General features: G+C 47.3%; 1 protein-coding gene across 8 annotated transcripts in view; it reads left to right on the forward strand.

Annotated features, from left to right (window-relative positions):
• ZC3H18 (zinc finger CCCH-type containing 18) overlaps window positions 1–19,416 on the forward strand; it is a 60,689-nt gene that overhangs the window by 7,913 nt on the left and 33,360 nt on the right. For 6 of the 8 annotated variants that reach the window (XM_073882386.1, XM_073882385.1, XM_073882388.1 and 3 more), the window contains 4 exons: window positions 8,176–8,260; window positions 8,893–8,961; window positions 18,653–18,801; window positions 19,130–19,222. In XM_073882386.1, coding sequence (XP_073738487.1) covers window positions 8,176–8,260; window positions 8,893–8,961; window positions 18,653–18,801; window positions 19,130–19,222 — 396 coding nt within the window. The remainder of the gene's footprint in view (window positions 1–8,175; window positions 8,261–8,892; window positions 8,962–18,652; window positions 18,802–19,129; window positions 19,223–19,416) is intronic. The other 2 variants (XM_073882389.1, XM_025860375.2) reach the window with 1 other exon arrangement.

Genomic DNA, 19,416 nt, shown 5'->3' on the forward strand with positions numbered 1-19,416 from the left:
GTGAGCGGGGGTCAGGCGTCCAGGACACAGGGCACAGGAGGGCTGGGAAGTCAGGACTCTGGTGGCTAGGGAGCGCCAAAAACCAAGGGGGAGGACTAGGCTAGATGCGGGAAACTTGGTTCTGCCGCTTGGTAGCTGGCAGAAGCTTGTGGACCCTCCCCTGTCTGCTGCTCCTGGGTGGAGTGCATTAAAATCCCTCACCCTGACTTTGTTTACTTGAGCTCTAGGTTTGTGTAACAATTAAAAAGATCACTTCTCTCTTTCTTTTTGCTATCTTTAAGTAATACCTGAGGTCACATTCTACTAAAACCATCGTGGATTTTCAGTTCCTGTTAAGTTCTTGAGACTGATGAGCTCCAGAAGCTCCCTTTAGGTTTTGTCTGCTCTTCTAGGTTATCTTTGTCCCTAAGCCCGTCCTCTGGCAAGGGTGCCGGCTGGGCCGAGCGTCTTTGCAGGTGTCCCTGAAAAGACCCTTAGGAATGGATCATAGGGGGTTGTGCCTCCAAACACCTCAGCCTTGGATCAAGCCATCACACTTTGTTATAATTTATTGAAATACTCTGACTTTCAGGTTACAGAGAAGGTAACACTAACGTATCCTCTCAGACACGGATGGGTTGGGTTTTTATGATGTATAATCCTATTGAAAGGACTGTGATCATGATCTGTCTTTCTTTTTAAGTTTTTTATTTTAGTTCCAGGAAAGTTAACATAGAGTGTAGTAGTAGTTTCGGGTGTACAACAGAGTGATTCAACACTTCCATACATCATGCAGTGCTCCTCAAGACAAGTGCACCCCTTCATCCCCATCCCCTGTTCCCCCAGCCCCCCACCCTCCTCCCTGCTGACCGTCATGGTGTTCTCTGTGGTTACGAGTCTGTTTCTTGGTTTGCCTCTCTCTCTTTCTCCCTTTGCTCGTTTGTTTTGTTTCCTAAATTCCACGTCTGAGTGAGATCATGTGGTGTTTGTCTTTTTCTGACTGATTTATTTCACTTAGCATTATACTCTCTAGCTCCATCCATGTTGTTGCAAATTGCAAGATTTTATTCTTTTTTTACGGATGAGTAGTATTCCATGGTGTGCCTACACCACATCTTCATTATCCATCATTTATTGATGTACACTTGGGCTGTTTCCATATCTTGGCTATTATAAATAATGTTGCAGTAAATGTAGGGGTGCATGTATCCCTTTGAATTAGTATTTTGTGTTTTTGGGGTTAATGCTCAGTAGTGCCTTTGCTGGGTCATAGGTTAGTTCTGTTTTCAACCTTTTGAGGACCGTCTGTACTGTTTTCCAGAGTGGCTGCATCAGCTTGCACTCCCATGAACAGTGTAGGAGGGTTCCCCTTTCTCTGCATCCTTGCCAACATCTGTCGTTTCCTGACTTGCTAATTGTAGCCATTCTGACAGGTGTGAGGTGGTATCTCATTCTGGATTTGATTTGCATTTCCCTGATGGTGAGTGATATTGAGCATCTTTTCATGTGTCTGTTGGGTATTTGTGGGTCTTCTTTGGAGAAATGTCTGTTCATGTCTTCTGCCCATTTTTTAATTGGATTATTTGTTTTTTTGTTACTGAGTTTTATAATTTCTTTATATTACTAACCCTTTATTGGATATGCCATTGGCAGATATCTTCTCCCATTCCATAGGTTGCCTCTCAGTTTTGTCGTGCAAAAGTTTTTTATCTTGATAAAGTCCCAGTATATTTTTGCTTGTTTCTCTTGCCTCTGGAGACATATATAGAAAAATGTTGCTACAACCGATGCTAGAGAAAGTACTGCGTGTGCTCTTCTTTAGGATTTTTATTGGTTCAGGTCTCACATTTAGGTCTTTAATCCATTTTGAGTTTGTTTTTTGTATATAGTGTAAGAAAATGTTCCAGTTTCATTCTTTTGCATGTTACTGTCCAGTTTTCCCAACCTCATTTGTTGAAGAGACTTTTCCCCATTGCATATTCTTGCCTCTTTAGTAATCATTTTTTTAAAGATTTATTTATGTATTAGAGAGAGAGAGAGTGCTTGCTTGTGGTGGGGGGAGGGAAGAGACAGTCCTAAGTAGACTCCCCACTGAGCAAGGAGCCCTACGTGGGGCTTGATCTCGAAACCATGAGTCAACCAACTGTGCCACCCAGGCACTCCTTTTGTAATCATGATCTTTAAAAAAGTTGAGTTTTGGGGGTGGGGGGAGCCCAAAGTCCTGCTGACTAATACTTTTACTCAAAGGAGTTGAAAGAGGAATAGAGCACATTGAAATAATCAGGGGTTTTTTAAGTACCCCAGGGAAGGAGATGCTGCCTGTCCAGGAGTCATGGCAATGAAAGGTGTGTGGAATAGGTCTCACAAATGTTTTGGGTTGGAGGAGGGAAAAGGTTGCTAGTGAAGCACTTAGCCATTGGTTCATGGTAAGCACCACACTTCTTAGTTGGCTGCTGGTACATATGTGCTCAGTCCATTTCAAACCGTGGTGGTGGAGCATGGCTATGCCTGGTAAATTTATAGGGTTTTAAACATTGCTTATCTAACTTTGGTTCACACGAACAGAACTTTGTGGGGGGGCGGGTGTGTGCTTACAAGCTCAGAATTTTAGATCTTTTATCTTTCACAACTAAGTTAATAATCTTTGCTTGGTATTTTATTTAAAAGGGTATTGTCAGGACGTGATTATGCAGGTGTCCTTAGGTTTTCCAGCCATGCGTCCCTTCCAGTTTTGGAAAATGTACCTCTACCACAGGGTTACCAAAGGGAAGAGATGCTGTGAAACTCACGTTCATCAGTTTGGGTGAAATTTTAGGCAGAAGATGAAGTTATTGGTTTAGATTGCCTGTGAATGTGGTTTCTCAGTGTCACAGAGTGAAAAGCGTGGCTTTGTTGCGTCCCAAGAAAATGAGGGGGGGGGCTCCTGATTACCAGGATGCTATGGCCCTGGGGTCCTTGGCAGCCTGTGTCCCATTCAGAGAGGATCAGTTGTGAGTTCTTGCTTCAACTGTTGAGTAAGTCTTAGGGGGAAATTCAGCTCCTTTCCTACCTTTCCATGGTCATATAGGGTCAGGTGTCTCCCTACAGGTCCTGGAGAACCCTGCTGTCCTCGCACCAGCGGGCTTGCCACTACTTAGGTGTAGTCGTGTGGGACCTTGGGTTGAACTGAGCCAGCCCTGGAAAATGCCCGTTGTCTAGAAATTGGCTGGTTCCCTAGAAAAAGCATGTGGAATAAAAATCTAGTTTGTCTTTCTTGTCCCCTCAGATCCTACCATTGGTTGGTTGGCTGGCTGGCTGGCTGGCTGGCTGGCTGGCTGGCTGGCTTTGCTGTCCATCACACCTTCTTGTGAGGGGCCCCCAGCCTAGTTGGAAACAGTGCTGCTGAGGAGACCTGAGTACAGCTTCATTCAGCTATGCAAAACCAGCCTCCCCACCTCCCCGCGCCACGGATGGTGCCTCTTGGTCTCAGCCCCTCTGGGCCCTGTGATGTGCCAGGGTCATTGTACTGTTACCAGAGTGACCGGGCAGAGCAGGACCTGTTACCCCCCTTGGAGACAGGCAGACCTCAGCAAGGGGAGGGCGAGGCACTGTGGATGTGACTCAGAGCCTCACGGGAGCACGGCTGCCCTCCAGGAGCTTCTCTGCCGATTTCTGCTCTGGGCCCTGCCGGCTGCACTCCCAGCTGCCCCCCACCCTCTGACTGTCAGAGGTCTGCGCTTGCGTCTGGGAACAGCCTGCTCTCACCAGTCCTTTGGCTTGATCCCCTTTAGTGAATCCCTGCAAAGTAGCCTCTGGCCTCATGGAAAGTATACATCCCAGAGGGTGTTTTGGCTTATTGCTTTCAAGCCCGCTCATCAAAAGTGAACTACCTGGATGCATTATGAGGAGGAAATGTGCATTTTGGCTTACACCTCAAAAATATGCATTCACTAATGTCCCTGAGAGTTTCTTTGCCCAGCACGCTCCCTGGGACCCAGAGCACCTCCCCTCCACCCCCCTGTTGCCTGCCTCCTCTCTGCAGCCTTCCGGCCCTGAATTGCCCAACAGCTGAATGAAGAGTCTAAAAAGCCAAGTATTTTTTCTTCTGTCATAAGACATTGTCCTGCCTTTTTTCTCACTTTTAGATTTTGGGTCACTGGGACAGGTGACCTGATATGCGGTGGGGTCACCCCCACCGTCCCCAACTTTTCTGCCTTCTTGGTAGTTTTCCTGATGATGACATCAATTTGTGCAATAAACCCTTAAAATTCTTTTGTCTTAAACCACACAATTTGTGACTAAGACCTTGAATGACCTTTATATATGTTTGGTGTGCTGCCAAAATACCCTTCCCGTGCAGATACCTTTCTGCAAGTACCGCTTTGTGGTACTTGTAGGGGTGGGGTTTTGCACACAGCGTGGGCCAACTATTTATGGCACCTTGGCTTGTTTGTGGAGTGGGGGCCGAGGGTCCCTGACATCCAAGCCCCAGGGAGCCTTAGTTAATCCGTAGTCTCTCACCTGTTCTGGAAGCCACACTTAACAGCAGACTCACCTGTGGCTTGGTTTCTGCCTCTGCCTCTCTCAGAAGAGTGGGTGGAGCCCACCAACATCAGCTCCTACTGTGTGAAGGTCTTCCTTTCTCCTGCAGTTGCTGGGTCTTGCCAGAGCCATTCCTTCCGTCTGGGTTTGACGACCACTCGGATACGTATTTGTGGGTCTTTGATTTTGACTTTTCCGACTCGCGTCCTCCCATCTCTGGTGTGTTTCCTTCCCTTTGTGTCAAGGGTGCTGTCCCGTGTTTAGACGCACCAGTTTGCTTCTGGCTGGACCACTGGGTCCTCTCCCTGTCTCCTACTCTCTACTGTCTCTGCCTGCAGCCACATGATCAGGTGATTCAGGTAATCTGAAAGAATCCGCATGCATTACACACTCACCATGATAGCCACCAACAACTGAGCGGTGTGAATTTGACTTTAGAATCCCCTCTCTTGATCTGTGTTTGCATGAAACTCTGCAAGATTTAACAACTCATTTTAATTTTTCATCAGTTGAAAAGCCATCATACTAAATGGTTCGTTGAAAATTTCGGGATATTATATTGCCGAGTGATTTATTGATCTTGTTTGTGTTTTAATTAAAGGGGAGACCATAAACCCAGCAGACCATAAACCAGGGACAGCTGTCCGTCTCCATCCTAGCAGGTGTGGGGGCTGGGGGGCAGCGGCCAGTGGGCGTTCTCCGGGTGGATGTTCTATCGCGGGTGCTTTACCGTGCGTTGCTAGGTCTGTTACAGAGCGTTTTCAGCAGCTGCACAGAACTCCTTTATATGGCTCATATGACTGCTCACCAGTCTGAAGATGGGTGGGTGGTTCTCCTTTGTGCTCTGCCAAGTATTAAAAGTCACAGCTTTGCAGAAATACCTCTTTAAATCTGATCTAGTGCACTTGCTGTGAGTCCTGACTGCAGACCTGCTCTCCTCATCGCAACTCCTGTTCCTTAATTTCCAAGTGAAGCAGAGAGATTTGAACAGGTTGTAACCTTTCATAAGAGTTTGTTTTCCTAATGACCATGAAGAATCTGCTCTCCATTTGAGCTATGTAAACACCACAGGAAGGTGTTAGCATAGTGATCATCACTGTGAGGACAGTTGTAAAAAGAAGATGCTAAGAACCAGAGGAGAGCGCTGCTTTGTCCCTCGCATGAAGGAAACACGTTTCCTCTGAGACGTAAGGAAATCAGCCTGTGGTTTGGGAAGTGGGGAGGTGGTGCTGGTGCTCCAAGGGGACACACTTCAGTTAGAAGATGAGTACGTTTGGGGACCTAAAAAAGTCCTTGAATAAATTATTTAATCTTTTTCAAAGAAAATAAGTCATCTTTTAGTTCTTAAAGGATATAACTTTCCAGCATTTGTTCTTTTCAGTATATAAAATGCCTTTTTTTTTTGAGATTTATTTATTAGTGCATGTGTGTGCAGCGGGAAGGGGCAGAGGGATAGAGAGAGTCTCTAGCAGGCTCCATGCTGAGCATGGACCCCAACATGGGGCTCATTCTCACAACCCTGAGACCATGACCTGAGCCGAAACCAACACTTGGACGTTTAACCAACTGTGCCACCCAGGCGCCCCTAAAATGCTTTTTTAATAAGTAAATATTTTCAAGGCAGAAATGATACAAATACCTAAGCTTTAAAAATAAGTCATCGTAAATCCAGGGTTTGACTTCAGTATTTTTTCCTTCAACAAGTGCTTACCATTGACTACAAGCCCATTGCTGTGCTTGTACGTGCCACAGTCCAGCCCGGTAGAGCTCCCATTCAGGCGGAGAGAGCCGCGGTGGCCATGACCCGTGCTGCCAGAACCCGTCGCGAAGGGAGCTGGGGGGCCCTGAGGAAGGAGACTCACCTGTCATCTGAAAATGAGATGAGCCGCATGTAAACAGAAGCGGAGAAGGAAGAAGGCGGGCCAGGGTCAGAAAGGTCACTGGGTGTGGGCAGTCAAGAGTGAGTGGGGTGGCACCAGGTAGGAAGTGGCTCCTAGACCAGGTGGGACTGGGCAGTATTTTGGATGAGGGTGATGCTGCAGGAGAGCCCTGTGTGACTCCTTGAGCTGACTGCCCTGGAACAGGCTAGGACACAGGGGCAATGAGAAGCTCCGTCTTGGACCTCCCACCAGAGAGGTCAGTAGGGTGGCTGCATACTTGGCTCTGGGCTGTAGGTGACCCCTGGGCCTGGGGTCTCAACTGAGGGGCACAGGTGGGTGTCTGCAGGTCAGTGGTGACTGAGGCCCTAGGGTAGTGGGGGCTGGACAGGGCACAGAGCAGTAGATCACGGCTGTCCTTTGGAATCCCTGAGGGTGAGACCCACCCAGGCTCTGCATCATGTTAAAGCTTGACAGCCGGGGCGCCTGGGTGGCTCAGTTGGTTGAGCGACTGCCTTTGGCTCAGGTCATGATCCTGGAGTCCCGGGATCGAGTCCCACATCGGGCTCCCTGCTCGGCAGGGAGTCTGCTTCTCCCTCTGACCCTCTTCCCTCTCGTGCTCTCTTGCCTCTCATTCTGTCTCTCTCAAATAAATAAATAAATAAATAAATAAATAAATAAATAAAATCTTTAAAAAAAAAAAAAAAGCTTGACAGCCAAGGAGCTCTGAACTGTGAAGAGAAGGGCCTGGGTCTGAGTCTGACCTCCCTCTTCCCCAGCCCTAGACTTTTGGAGGATGTTGGTGTTTAATTTAATTTTTTTTTTAAGGAGCCACTTTGAAATATACCAGAACATTTTGTTCTTTTTTTTTTTTTTTTAAGATTTTGTTTGTTTATTTGAGTGAGAGAGAGACAGAGCACAAGCAGGGGGAGGGGCAGGAGGAGAGCCAGAAGCAGGGTCCCCGCTGAGCAGGGAGCCTGACTTTGGGGCTTGATCCCAGGACTCCGGGATCATGACCTGAGCTGAAGGCAGACGCTTCACCGACAGAGCCACCCAGGCACCCTAGTGTGTTTAGTTTTTGTTTTTAAGATTTTATTTATTTGAGAGACAGACTCCCCACTGAGCAGAGAGCCCAACATGCAACTCGATGGATCCCAGGACCCTGAGATCATGACCCAAGCCGAAGGCAGACACTTAAACCGACTGAGCCACCCAGGCACCCCACAGCATTTAGTTTTAAGAACATAAAATATTTTGGGGCACCTGGGTGGCTTGGTTGTTTAAGTGTCCGAGTCTTGATTTTGGCTCAGGTCATGATCTCACAGGGGGTTCTGCACTCAGTGGGGAGTCTGCTTGGGACTCTCTCTCTCCCTCTGTCCCTCCCCCCTGCATGCACTCTCTCCCTCTCTCTAAAATCAATAAAAATAAATTTGAAAAGGAGCATAAGTATTTTCTATAAGTATCGTTTAAACATAGAAAGTGTTAAAAACCTGAAGTGTAACCATTTTCTGCCCAACATTGCTAATGAAGGGAAGTATGGTGAAACCCTGCTTTGTGCCTTCCTTACCTCCTTCACAGGGTGTTTTTAGTTGGTGTTCCTGTGTAATGCCTGGGTCTTAGGAGCGAGCCATTGTATTGGCTGAGGAATCTGAGGTTGCGAAAACTTACGTGAATTGCTGAGCAGCGAAGACACGAGTCTTGTGGAAATGTGAAGCCCTGCCTGTTGGCAGCTGCTCCTGCCACCTCCTGTCTCTGGTTCTGGTGACTCCCTCTTAAGTCCTCTTGTCCCTTGTTTCAGGATGATGATCTGGAGGAGGGCGAAGTAAAGGACCCCAGTGACAGGAAGGTGAGGCCGCGACCCACCTGCCGATTCTTCATGAAAGGTAATGGTCTGAGGGGCCTTGTGTGACCTTGGCTTTTCCCGGGACTGTGGTGGTGGTTCAGCCCTGAAGCTGTGCACGGCTGTTCTTGGGGCCAGACTGTGACCGTTAGTGGCAGTGGTGCCATCGATGTTTTGGGGGTCCTTGCTTCACTTGACTGACGGAGCGGGCCAGCCTCGCCCTTTTCACACTTGGGGTACCAAGCCCAGCTGTTTCTAGCAGAACCGTAGCTTTAACATTCCCTTGCTGTCAGGCCAGATGGCCCAGGCACCAGTGCAGAAGTTTTCCCACCTCTGTAAGGAAAGTTGCCACTTGTTTGCTAAATGTGTCGAAGTACACCCTTCGTTTGGAATGGAGGGGCTCTGAGTGCAGCAAGGTCCACTCCCTCTGGGAAGGTGAATGGTGTGAACCAAGTGGCTATAAACGAGCGGGGCCGACCCGGACATGGCAGCAGGAACCCTGGTGTGTAAGGGTTTCTGTGCCATGTGACAGTAGTAGTCCCACATTTTCCTTGCCCAGGTAGGAGATGTTTGTGTCTGTCCTAGGCTCGCTCTGGCCCTGGGTGCCCTTGCTCGCTGGCCCAGCCTGCGCGTACGGTCTGAATTTCACCAGAGCTTCCTGTACTTCTTTTCCAGATGTGACAGCCTTATCCACTCCTCTTCCACCAATATCACATTCCATACCATTCAGAGGCCAGGTTCAAGGTACAAAGTATACGATATTCACTCTCTGCTCCGGAGGCCAGACTTCTTTCTCCTGGATCCAGAATTCTGATGTGAAGCCAGAAGGAAGGGGGAGGCTCTGAGGGGCAGAGAGCGGTCTTGGACCTCAGTTCTTAGAGGCACTTGATGAGGCTCACGGGAGCTTTGTGGATGGCACGGGGAGGGGGGGACAGTAGGGGACGGTGGAGTCCCCATCTTCCTGAGAGGCCAGGCTCTGCCCTGAGTGGCCCCTGAAGGACCCTCTCCCTACACCCAACATGATGTGGTGCAGAGGGTGCACAGGGACCGAGGAGCCAGTGTGCTCAGGACACAGGTCAGCTCCCTCCCCAGGGTGAGTGCTCCTGGCCTGTGCCGTTTACATGCGGATATGGCTTCTGCCAAGTGGAAACTCATTGGAGGTAGACGTGCGTGTGGTGAGTTCCACTATGCAGCCTTGTGTGTTCTGCCCTCAGGAGGGCGGCTGCCAGTGATGTTGTGGGCAGCATGGTCACCCTGAGAACGCAGAGAAGTTTCTGGTATGTTTTAGGAAGTCAGTTCTTAACAGTTCTTTAAAAGTTTTGGTATTTGAGGGGCTCCTGGGTGGCTCAGTTGGTTCAGTGTCTGACTCTTGAACTTGGCTCAGGTCTTGATCTCAGGGTCCTGAGTTCAAAGCGCACATTGGAGCTCAGCATGGAGCCTACTTAAAAAAAGTTTTGGTATTTGAAACATTAATATTTCAGAAAATTTTAACTTAAGCAGAAGACCTCTTTTCCATAATTATGTGGGCATAAATGATGTCAATCCACCTCTGAAATTTCTAGATTAAAGAGAAAGAGACCAATACATACATGTGTATGTAGATGTATGTGCCCTGTTGTCAAACTGTGTGGTTCAGAATCCTGGCCAGCCCGTCAGGACTAGCCTGGGTCTCCCCTGGCAGGAGGCAGTGCCTTCCATCCACACCAGAGAGATTCCCATCCAGGTGCGTGGGGTCACAGCACTGAAGTTATTTCCAGAATTTAGCAACAGAAGCACACAGACAAGTGAAGTTATTGCTGGGACTGCAAATCAGCATCCTTGGGAGATGCCTCGTGGGCAAGGACTGGGCACCATCTCCAGGGACCCCATGGTCCCCAGGGCCACATTGCAGTAGGAGGGAGGTCCCCTCCAACAGTCCAGCGAAATGTTCAGCTTGGGTTTCAGAGACAAAGGCCAGTGGGCAGGGCTTTCTGCAGAGAAATCCGAGGCTAGTGGCAACTGGCCCTCTTTGCAACTTGATTGGGCATAATCAATAACTTGTTTCAGACTTTGCTTTTAAGTATATATTTACCTTTTCTGCCCATACTTACTTGTTTATTCCTCGGAGTGGTGTGATACAGTACAGAAAGAAATTGATTCTTTGGGTGTTTTAGAACTTATCTCTTGCTTCTTTTCTTAGGAGAGTTTTTGGGTGAAAATGTTTTTGTTTACCTTCAGTTTATAAGCTTAGTATTAATTTGAGATGAGTCCGTGTAATTTCCATTTATTAGCAAGAGAAGTCACTTTAAAAATAAAATGGAGTTTGTTGCATTTGATGAGATGTGGAGAAATGGAACCTTTACACACTGCTGGTGGGAGCACGAAATGGTGCAGCTGCTGGAAAACAGTGTGGCGGCCTGGAGAACAGGAAAGGGTAGAACTCTCCAGTGATCCGATCACTTATGCTTTTAGGTCTCTACTCACAAGAAAGGAAAACGTACATCCTCACAAAAACTTGTACATAAATGTTCATAAAAACAGTGGTCAAAGTAGCCAACAGGTGCAAACAACCCAAATGTCCGTCAGTTCATAAATGGTTAAACACATTGTGGGCTGTCCACACAGTGGGATGTTATGCCTCCATGAAGCAAATGAAGTGCTGACCCCACAGCATGGATGAACCTTGAGGACATTCTGCTGAGTAAAGAAGCCAGACACAAAAGGCCCCCCTCTTGTGCATTTTCATCTATACGAACCATCCAGCATGGCTCCGTAGAGGCAGGAACTGGGTTGGTCATTGTCTAGGCCGCAGAGCCTGGGTGGGGAGGGAGGGAGTGGGAGCGGGCAGTGGGGGTGATGGCCAAGGAGTGTGGAGCTTCCTTCTAGGGTGATGGTTGCATACCTTCTGCATACATACTAAAACTCACTAAATTATGCACTGTAGTTTGGGGTATTTTATGGTATGTGAATTCTATCTTAATTTAAAATTCTTCCTTTTTTTTTTTTTAAGAGTATGTGTATTTTTTTTTTTTAAGATTTTATTTATTTGACAGAGAGACAGCCAGAGAGGGAACACAAGCAGGGGGAGTGGCAGAGGGAGAAGCAGGCTTCCCGCCGAGCAGGGAGCCTGATGCGGGGCTCGATTCCAGGACCCTGGGATCATGACCTGAGCCGAAGGCAGACACTTAACGACTGAGCCACCCAGGCGCCCCTTAGGAAAAATTCTTCCTCAGAAAATTTGTTAGTTATATTTCTATTAAAAGATTTCTGCAGATTAATCATTAATTGCCCAAATGGATACATTGGCATTTGTGACCACTGACAATGAAATGTACTTAGAAATAAAAATGGAAACATTTTTTTATTTTTTAATTTTTTTTTAAAGATTTTATTTATCCATTTATTTGAGAGAGCGAGAAGGAGAGAGAGAGAGAGAGCACATGAGAGGGGGGAGGGTCAGAGGGAGAAGCAGACTCCCCGCTGAGCAGGGAGCCCGATGCAGGACTCGATCTGGGGACTCCAGGATCATGACCCGAGCCGAAGGCAGTTGCCCAACCGAGCCACCCCGGTGCCCCAAAACATTTTTTCAAAGGTTTTATCTATTTGACAGAGAGCGCGAGCATAAGCAGGGGGCGCTGCAGGCAGAGGCAGAGGGAGAGGGAGAAGCAGACTCCTCGCAGAGCAGGGAGCCCGACACGGGACTCAATCCCAGGACCTGAGATCATGACCTGAGCTGAGGGCAGACACTTAAAACCAACTGAGCCACCCAGGTGCCCCTAAATGGAAACATTTTTAAGCACCAGTATTTTGTTTGTGGTGTATTTTTACTTCTAGTGTATTTAAGTTGAATCATCAAGATAAAAAGTACTATCTGCAAAAGCATAAATAACATTTTCTTTAAATTGTGTCCTACTTTGGGTTCTGATTGAGCCAGCTGTCAGTACTGCCCATCCGTTCTGTGGGCCAGACCTCGTCTCTGCTCCTTCCTGTTCTCCCCCTTTTCTCCCCCCTTTCTTACACACACACACACACACACACACACACACACACACACACACACACACAGTTTAGTAATATATGCCTAATGTAAAGTTTACCATCTTAACCATTTTCAGGTATACAGTTCCTGGCTCTGAGTACATTTACTTTGTTGCCACCCCCACCATTCATCTGTAGGATTCTCTCCCTCTTGTAAAACTGAGACTCTGTAGCCAGTAAACAATCACTCCCCATTGCTCCCTCCAGCAGACCCTGGCAACCACCATTCTACTGCCCCTGAATTTGACTACTTTACATGCCTGATAGGAGTGGAATGATACGATTCTTGTTTTTTTGTGACTGCCTTATTTCCTGGTGTCCTTGAGGTTCATCTGTTTTTTAGCAGGTGTCAGAATTTTCTTCCTTTCCTAGGTTAGTACTCCATTGTGTGTACACCACATTTTTGTTCATCCATTCATCCAACAATGGACACTTGATGTTTCCATCTTTTTGCTACTGTGAACATAGGTATGCGAATGTGTCTTCAAGACCCTACTTTCAAATTTTGGGGGTGTGTACCCAGAACTGGAATTACTGGATCATATGGTGATTCTATTTTTAATTCCTTGAGGAGCCTCCATGCTGTTTGCCGCAGCAGCAGCACGTTGGATCCCCGCCCGTGGTGCGCAAGGACCCAGGGCCTCCTTGTCAACACTTAGTGTGTTCTTTTTGATAGCAAGCATCCTAATGAGAAATGGTATCTCATTGTGGTTTTGATTTACATTTCCATAATGATTAGTGATGGTAAGCATCTTTTCATGGGTCCGTTGGCGTTTTGAACAGTCTGTCTTCATTGGAGAAATGTTCATTGCCCGTTTTTGAATCCCTGCATTCTCTTTTATGTTTAAAGCAGCAGGTCTTCAAATGTGGTCTGCAGACCCCTAGAGGTTCTTAAAATCCTTTGAAGGGACCCTGAGGTCAAAACTACTTTTGTGGTCCTGAGCCTGCTAGTAGTTGGGTACTGACCACCAGACACTTGGAGTGGAGTAATAGCAATTTCACTTAATGATGTCTCTAAGAGAGCAGTAAGAATTATAATTAAATTTTACATTTGAGTACAGGTCTTTAAAAAAATATATTGAGATATAATATCCATGCCCTGAAATTCATGTGTTTTAAGCATACAATTCAATGATTTTTATTAAATTTACCAAGTTGTGTGGCCGTCACCACAATCCAGCTGTAGAGCACGTCCGTCGCTCCAGGAAGACCGACCCCACAGTGCTGGTCTTTCCCACATCCAGCCTGATGAGATGCGAGCGCTCCCGGAGCCCCTCAGCCGCACAGGGAGGCGCCAGCCGCATCTCCAGGGAGGGCACGCAAGGCTTGCGCAGTGAGCAGGGACCACCGCAGGACACAGAGCACGGTCTCCTCCGAAACAAAGTGAGCCCACCGCCTCCGGTATAACAGCTGACAGTGTCTGTTGCTAACGATGAGCTTTGGGCTCTCACGTGAAAGTCAGAGTTTTGGAGGGCCTGAATCTCCACCCGCGGTGCTTAATGACTTTTCCAGATGACCATTGCATGGTGTCCCAGAATCACACCTGCGTAGAAGGTCCACTCGCAGTTCGAGGCGGAGCAGTGCGCGTCTGTGGAACAGTCAGAAATGTTCAGTGCGAGGGTTACAGACCCCGCACAGCAAGTAACGGCTGAGAAGCCTTGCTTGACAAGGTCCAAGTGGCCTCAAGGGCATGCGAGAGTCGCTGCAGAGTTGGCCTGAGGCTGGCTTACCTTCACCTACTTCAGCGCAAACGAGCTCTCCTGGCAAACTGAATGCAGAAGCCGACAAGAGAGAACTGCTGTCTTCTGTGTTCCTGTCAGCTTGAAAGAGGTTTGCAAAAAGGAAGAGAGTTCTGCTCGCGTCATTAAGTATTTTTAAAAGTTATCTTTCATGAAACATTTATGCTAATGTATTGTTACCATAAGTTACACATAGCATATACTGTGTCTTTAAATTTTTTCAGTCTTAATTTCTATAGTAAATAGATACGACCCATTTGTGATGCTTTGGGCTCCTAAGACCTAGAAGTTAAAGAACTTCTGGTTTCAAGTCTACATTATTTACAAAGAAGCAGCCCAGATATTAATTATTTCAGCTAGCACAATGAAGGTATTCCTTAGAGAAATTAAAGTATCTCAGATACCCGGAGAGGTGACTGGTTGTCGGTGAAATGGGAAAGGAAAGTAATCCTGAGTTGTTTGTGTTCTTTCGTTAAAAACTTGCACGTGATGGTCCATGGGACTTGATGCCCATTAGGATACATGTTTATAGATTCTCAGTTTGTCCTTAATATTGAATGGTTACATTTTTACATATCCTGCCTTTCAGTGATAATTTCCTAAAACCATGAAGCACTTTAAACCTCCTGATTTTTACAATCCCTGTATTTATTTTCTATTCTGAGTTATTTAGACTAACAGAAAATGGGACCGCTGTGTCTTACTTAGAAATAACACGGTAGCAGGATGCCTCACAGACACAGAGAAGAGCCCCTAGGCGAGGCCAGCCCTGCGCCGTACCAGCAACCAGTCAGACCGACTCTGGTCGTCTTTCTGGACCCGGCACGCGTACGCACTCGCGAGTGTGCCCACAGATGTGCTTTCTTCTCCTGCCATTGCATGCTGCAGGAGGGACGGGTCGGGTCCTTGGATCAGTCAGGTGTGTGGTTGTGAGCCGCAGCTTACTGCCACAGGAGACGTGGCTTTGGTGTCCCATCATCTCTGGGTTCAGTTCCTCTGATGGCTGTGGAAGGACTGGGTAGGTTTTCTGCAAAGGTCGTGTGTGTCTCCCTGGTCATGGGTGTGTTGGTAATGCACACACAGCTTCCTTTTTCATGGATCTGTGATTTAGTGAGAGAAGCAAGGGTCAACACACAGGGTACGATAGAAGCGGGGGAAACATGGGGGTGGATACATCGATTGATTGATTGATCCATCCCCAGCAAATTGATAACTGTCTCTGGTCGAGGGCCCTGGAAGCATGGGGACTTCACTGAATACCTTTTAGAGTATTTGGATATATTTTTATGTGTTAACTTTTATTTCATACCTATAAATATTTCACGTATATACAATAACAGTGTCTGCTGAGGCTTATATGATGATTAAAAAAACAGTAGTACCTAAGATGCCCACCATTCAGTTACGAAATCGAACATTATTAGTGCCTTTGCGAAGAATCTTGTCCCCCGTGCCGCCGCCGTGACCATGCTTCCAGTTCTCCTTGTTCCCTGCTGGCTCGCATCCGGGTCCTCACGTGGAGTCGTTACATCTTTGGGAGCCTGTTTCTTTCCCCGGTCAGAGTCACAGTCCACATAAATTTGTGTTTGTGAAGTTTCATTTGGAAGTAGAAGACCATATAGTTTTAAAACAAGATTTTTGCCTCCAATTTCTCGAGAATATTTTTCCCTAAACAAAATGATTTTTTAAATTATGAAAGTACTACATACTGACAGAGAGTAGGACAGTAAAAGATAAAAGTCTTTCTACCATCCAACAGTTTGGGGTGTTTCCTTCCAGGCTTTTTTCTACACAGATAAAAATCCACTTTTAAAAAGGCTAGTGGTGGGGCGCCTGGGTGGCTCAGTCGTTAAGCATCTGCCTTCGGCTCAGGTCGTGATCTCAGGCTCCTGGGATTGAATCCCGCTTTGGACTCCCTGCTCAGCAGGAAGCCTGCCTCTCCCTCTCCCACTCCCTCTGCTTGTGTTCCCTCTCTTGCTCTCTTTCTCTCTGTCAAATAAATAAAATCTTTAAAAATAAAGAAAGAAAGAAAAAAAAAAAAGGCTAGTGGATGGTTGGCTCAGTCGATGGAGTGTGCAAATCTTGATCTCCGGGTTGTGAGTTTGAGTCCCATATCAGGTGTAGAGATGACGTAAAATCTTAAAAAAATCAAAAGGCTACTGGGAGTGGACAGCCCCTGTGCTCCCTCCTCCCTGCGTGTGCTGGGCATCCGTCCTGGTGGTAGGTGCTTATAGACCTCTCCTCCTGCCTGGAGCAACCTTCTCCTTGTGTTTGGTGGCCAGGAGTCAAGACATGTCCAGCTGGGATCTTTGCACACCCAGGCGCACATGGTCCACGAGGACAAGCTCCTGTCACCCACCGGAGTCTCGGGGCACAGGCCACTCGCTGCTCTTGCCTCTGGCACTCCTGACTGATTTCTTCTGTTCCTCTTTACTCCCCCTGCCTGTGGGAGCAAGAAAAGATCTTTTTTGTCAGTGGGCTCATTGGGTGATGTTTTTGGTTTCGTTTTGAAGATATTTTACATATAGGGGCGCCTGGGTGGTGTCCGACTCTTGGTTTCAGCTCAGGTCATGATCTCAGGGTCGTGAGTTAAGCCCCGTGCTGGGCTGCACGCTCAGTGCGGAGTCTGCTTGGGCTGCTTTCCTCTTCCCTCTCCCTCCCCCTCTGCTCCTCCCCCCCCCCCCACACACACACTTGCACTCTCTCTCTCTAAAATAAATAAGTAAAATCTTTAAAAAATATATTTTACATACAAAAAAGAACAGTGATTCTCAAATACCCATTTATCCACCACCCAGGTACATATGTTAGGTTAAAAAACTTATGGAGACCTGGAGTTTTGCACATCAGTGAGGATACCGTGCGAGCTCTGTGACAGATGGGGAAGGGCCTGACAGCCCTTTATTTAGATGCAGGACTGCATACAAGGTCTGTTTTCTGTCAAGCTCTCTGAGACTCTGGGATTTGAAACCCTCATAGTGTAATATTTCCCAGCCTCTGACTTATGTGATCTCTCTAACACTTTAAGAATTTTAAAAGTCATTTCTGCATTTCCAGAGAATTAATTTTAAGCATACTTTATTTTGCATTTAATTCAGATCAGTATGTTATTAGGTTGGTTTTAATACAAGTTTATTCATGATGTCAAATTTAGCTTTTTCTTAAATACCAAATGATTATTTCTCTTTATGTTATACAAGGAAAAATGTGTTTTGTTGATAGAAACATTCAAGTGGAATATCACATTTAGAAGGGAATATATATTAAAAGATGGTTTAAAATTGAACTACATGTTAACCCATTGAAAATGCTTTTAAAATTAGATATTTATGCCATATTTATTTTTATTCTTATATAGATATTACATGTTTAAAAAATTAAATTTTTATTTTTATTCATGTGTTTTATTTATTTATTTTTTTAAAGTAATCTCCGGGGGCGCCTGGGTGGCTCAGTCGTTAAGTGTCTGCCTTCGGCTCAGGTCATGATCCCAGGGTCCTGGGATCGAGCCCCACATCGGACTCTCTCCTCGGCGGGAAGCCTGCTTCTCCCTCTCCCACCCCCCCCCCGCTTATGTTCCCTCTTTCGCTGTGTCTCTCTCTGTCAAATAAATAAAAGCTTTAAAAAAATAAATAAATAAAAATAAAATAAAAAATAATCTCTGCCCAACGTGGGGCTCACACTTGTGACCCTGCGATCAAGAGTTGCACACTCCACCAACTGAGCAGGCACCCCCCCCCAGATTAAATTTTTAAAAAGTGGTTCACTTACTGATTAAATTAAAACTTGGACTTCTTGCCTTCTGCTCTGAAAAGTCACGTGGTTTCCTTGAATCATCTTGGTGTTCTGTTAGGGAGTAATTCTAAAAGAGGACATTTTTTACCGTGTTTTTGTAAAGTGTGAACACCCAGTGTGTTTGAGTCCTCCATATCTTGGCTCTCTCACATTTTCAAGCGCAGAAGTATCCTGGGATGGTTTGTGAGACTTTTGGTGGGAGAAATGCAGATTTACAGAGCTGGTAGAGACACCCTGAGACAGACGCAGAATTCTTGAGGTGATCGCAGTGTTTGGAGTCAGGATAAGGATCTTGCACGCACACCTCGGAGCCCTCCTGGCGGTGCAGTGTACCTCACAGAGCAGGGGGCGGCCTGGGATCGTCTGGGAAGCTCTGGGACTTCACTGTTTTTAGGGGGCGATGAACTCTTCCCAGAGTGACTTAGGAACGGGGGCTGTGTTTCCTCGACCACATGACCCCAGCCCTTCGGGAGCCCTTAGGAGGTCCTGCTCGCGGGAGGCTCCTCAGCCCGCGCTCTGGCCCGACACCTTCCTGGCCCGCCTGTCAGGAACTTGCGCGTGGTGGGGGGTTGGTTGCTGCGCCCGGTTCAGGCGTGAGGAGTGGGCCCGCACGGCCCCGCTCTGAGCTTCGACTCTGCCGCTGCAGCCGCCTGCCCTGGGACCTGTCCATGCTCAGGTGACGCAGCTAGCGAGGCAGCGAGGGCTGCGGCAGGAGCCCTGGAGCACGCGGGGGGCGGGGGGGGGGTGCCTCCCCAGCCCTCCGTAGAGCCGCTGACCCCAGGACTGCCCCCAGGCTGCTGCTGCTGCAGGCAGAGCGAGCAGGAAGCTGACCCGTGAGCTCTGGTTCCCTTCTCCCCTTTCTGACCCGGCTTTTGTCTCCATAGGGAACTGCACGTGGGGAATGAACTGTAGGTTTATACATCCCGGAGTCAACGACAAGGGCAACTATTCCTTGATCACCAAAGCTGAGCCTTTCCCGCCTAATGGTGCCCCGCCTCTTGGACCTCACCCACTGATGCCTGCCAACCCTTGGGTGCGTGAACACCTCTTTTCTTTAACTGCTAGCAGATGGGACACCTAAGCTCTCTGAATCCTCAGCTTACAGCACATTAACACACCTTGTTTAAAAGGCACTTCTGTGACGTCACACAGTCACTGAGTCGCCTTCCAGATGCTTCCGTGTCTCCATGTGGAGGTAATTCTAGATTCAGGCAGGGCAGTGGGTCCGGGGCCAGACTGAGGCTTGGAGAGCGGGTGGTGTGCAACCACTAACGCTCTTGCTGGGGTTTTTGCTCCCGTTTCTTTATAAATTTTAAAGTTTTGCTTGCTTTCTCAACTTTTCCCTTCTTGTTTTTTAATAGGGTGGGCCAGTAGTTGATGAAATTTTGCCTCCACCCCCTCCAGAGCCCCCCACAGAGAGTGCCTGGGAACGAGGACTCCGGCACGCGAAGGAGGTAACCAGACAGCCCGAGAAGAAAATGCTAGCAGCGCTCCTTGAGCAAAAGTAGCATTTCTTTGATTCAGGGACAAGGATTGAAAACCCAGTAAAGTCTCTGAAGTGAGGGTATATTTCTCTGATTTCTCTGAAGAGTTACAAAAGGAAACTGATGTCTGTCGACCTCTCCGAGGTGCGTGAGGTCACAGCACA

The sequence above is a fragment of the Callorhinus ursinus genome, unplaced genomic scaffold (genome assembly GCF_003265705.2).
Source record: "Callorhinus ursinus isolate GAN/ISIS: 27379988/994484 unplaced genomic scaffold, GSC_fseal_2.0 scaffold46, whole genome shotgun sequence".
Lineage (NCBI taxonomy): Eukaryota > Metazoa > Chordata > Mammalia > Carnivora > Otariidae > Callorhinus > Callorhinus ursinus.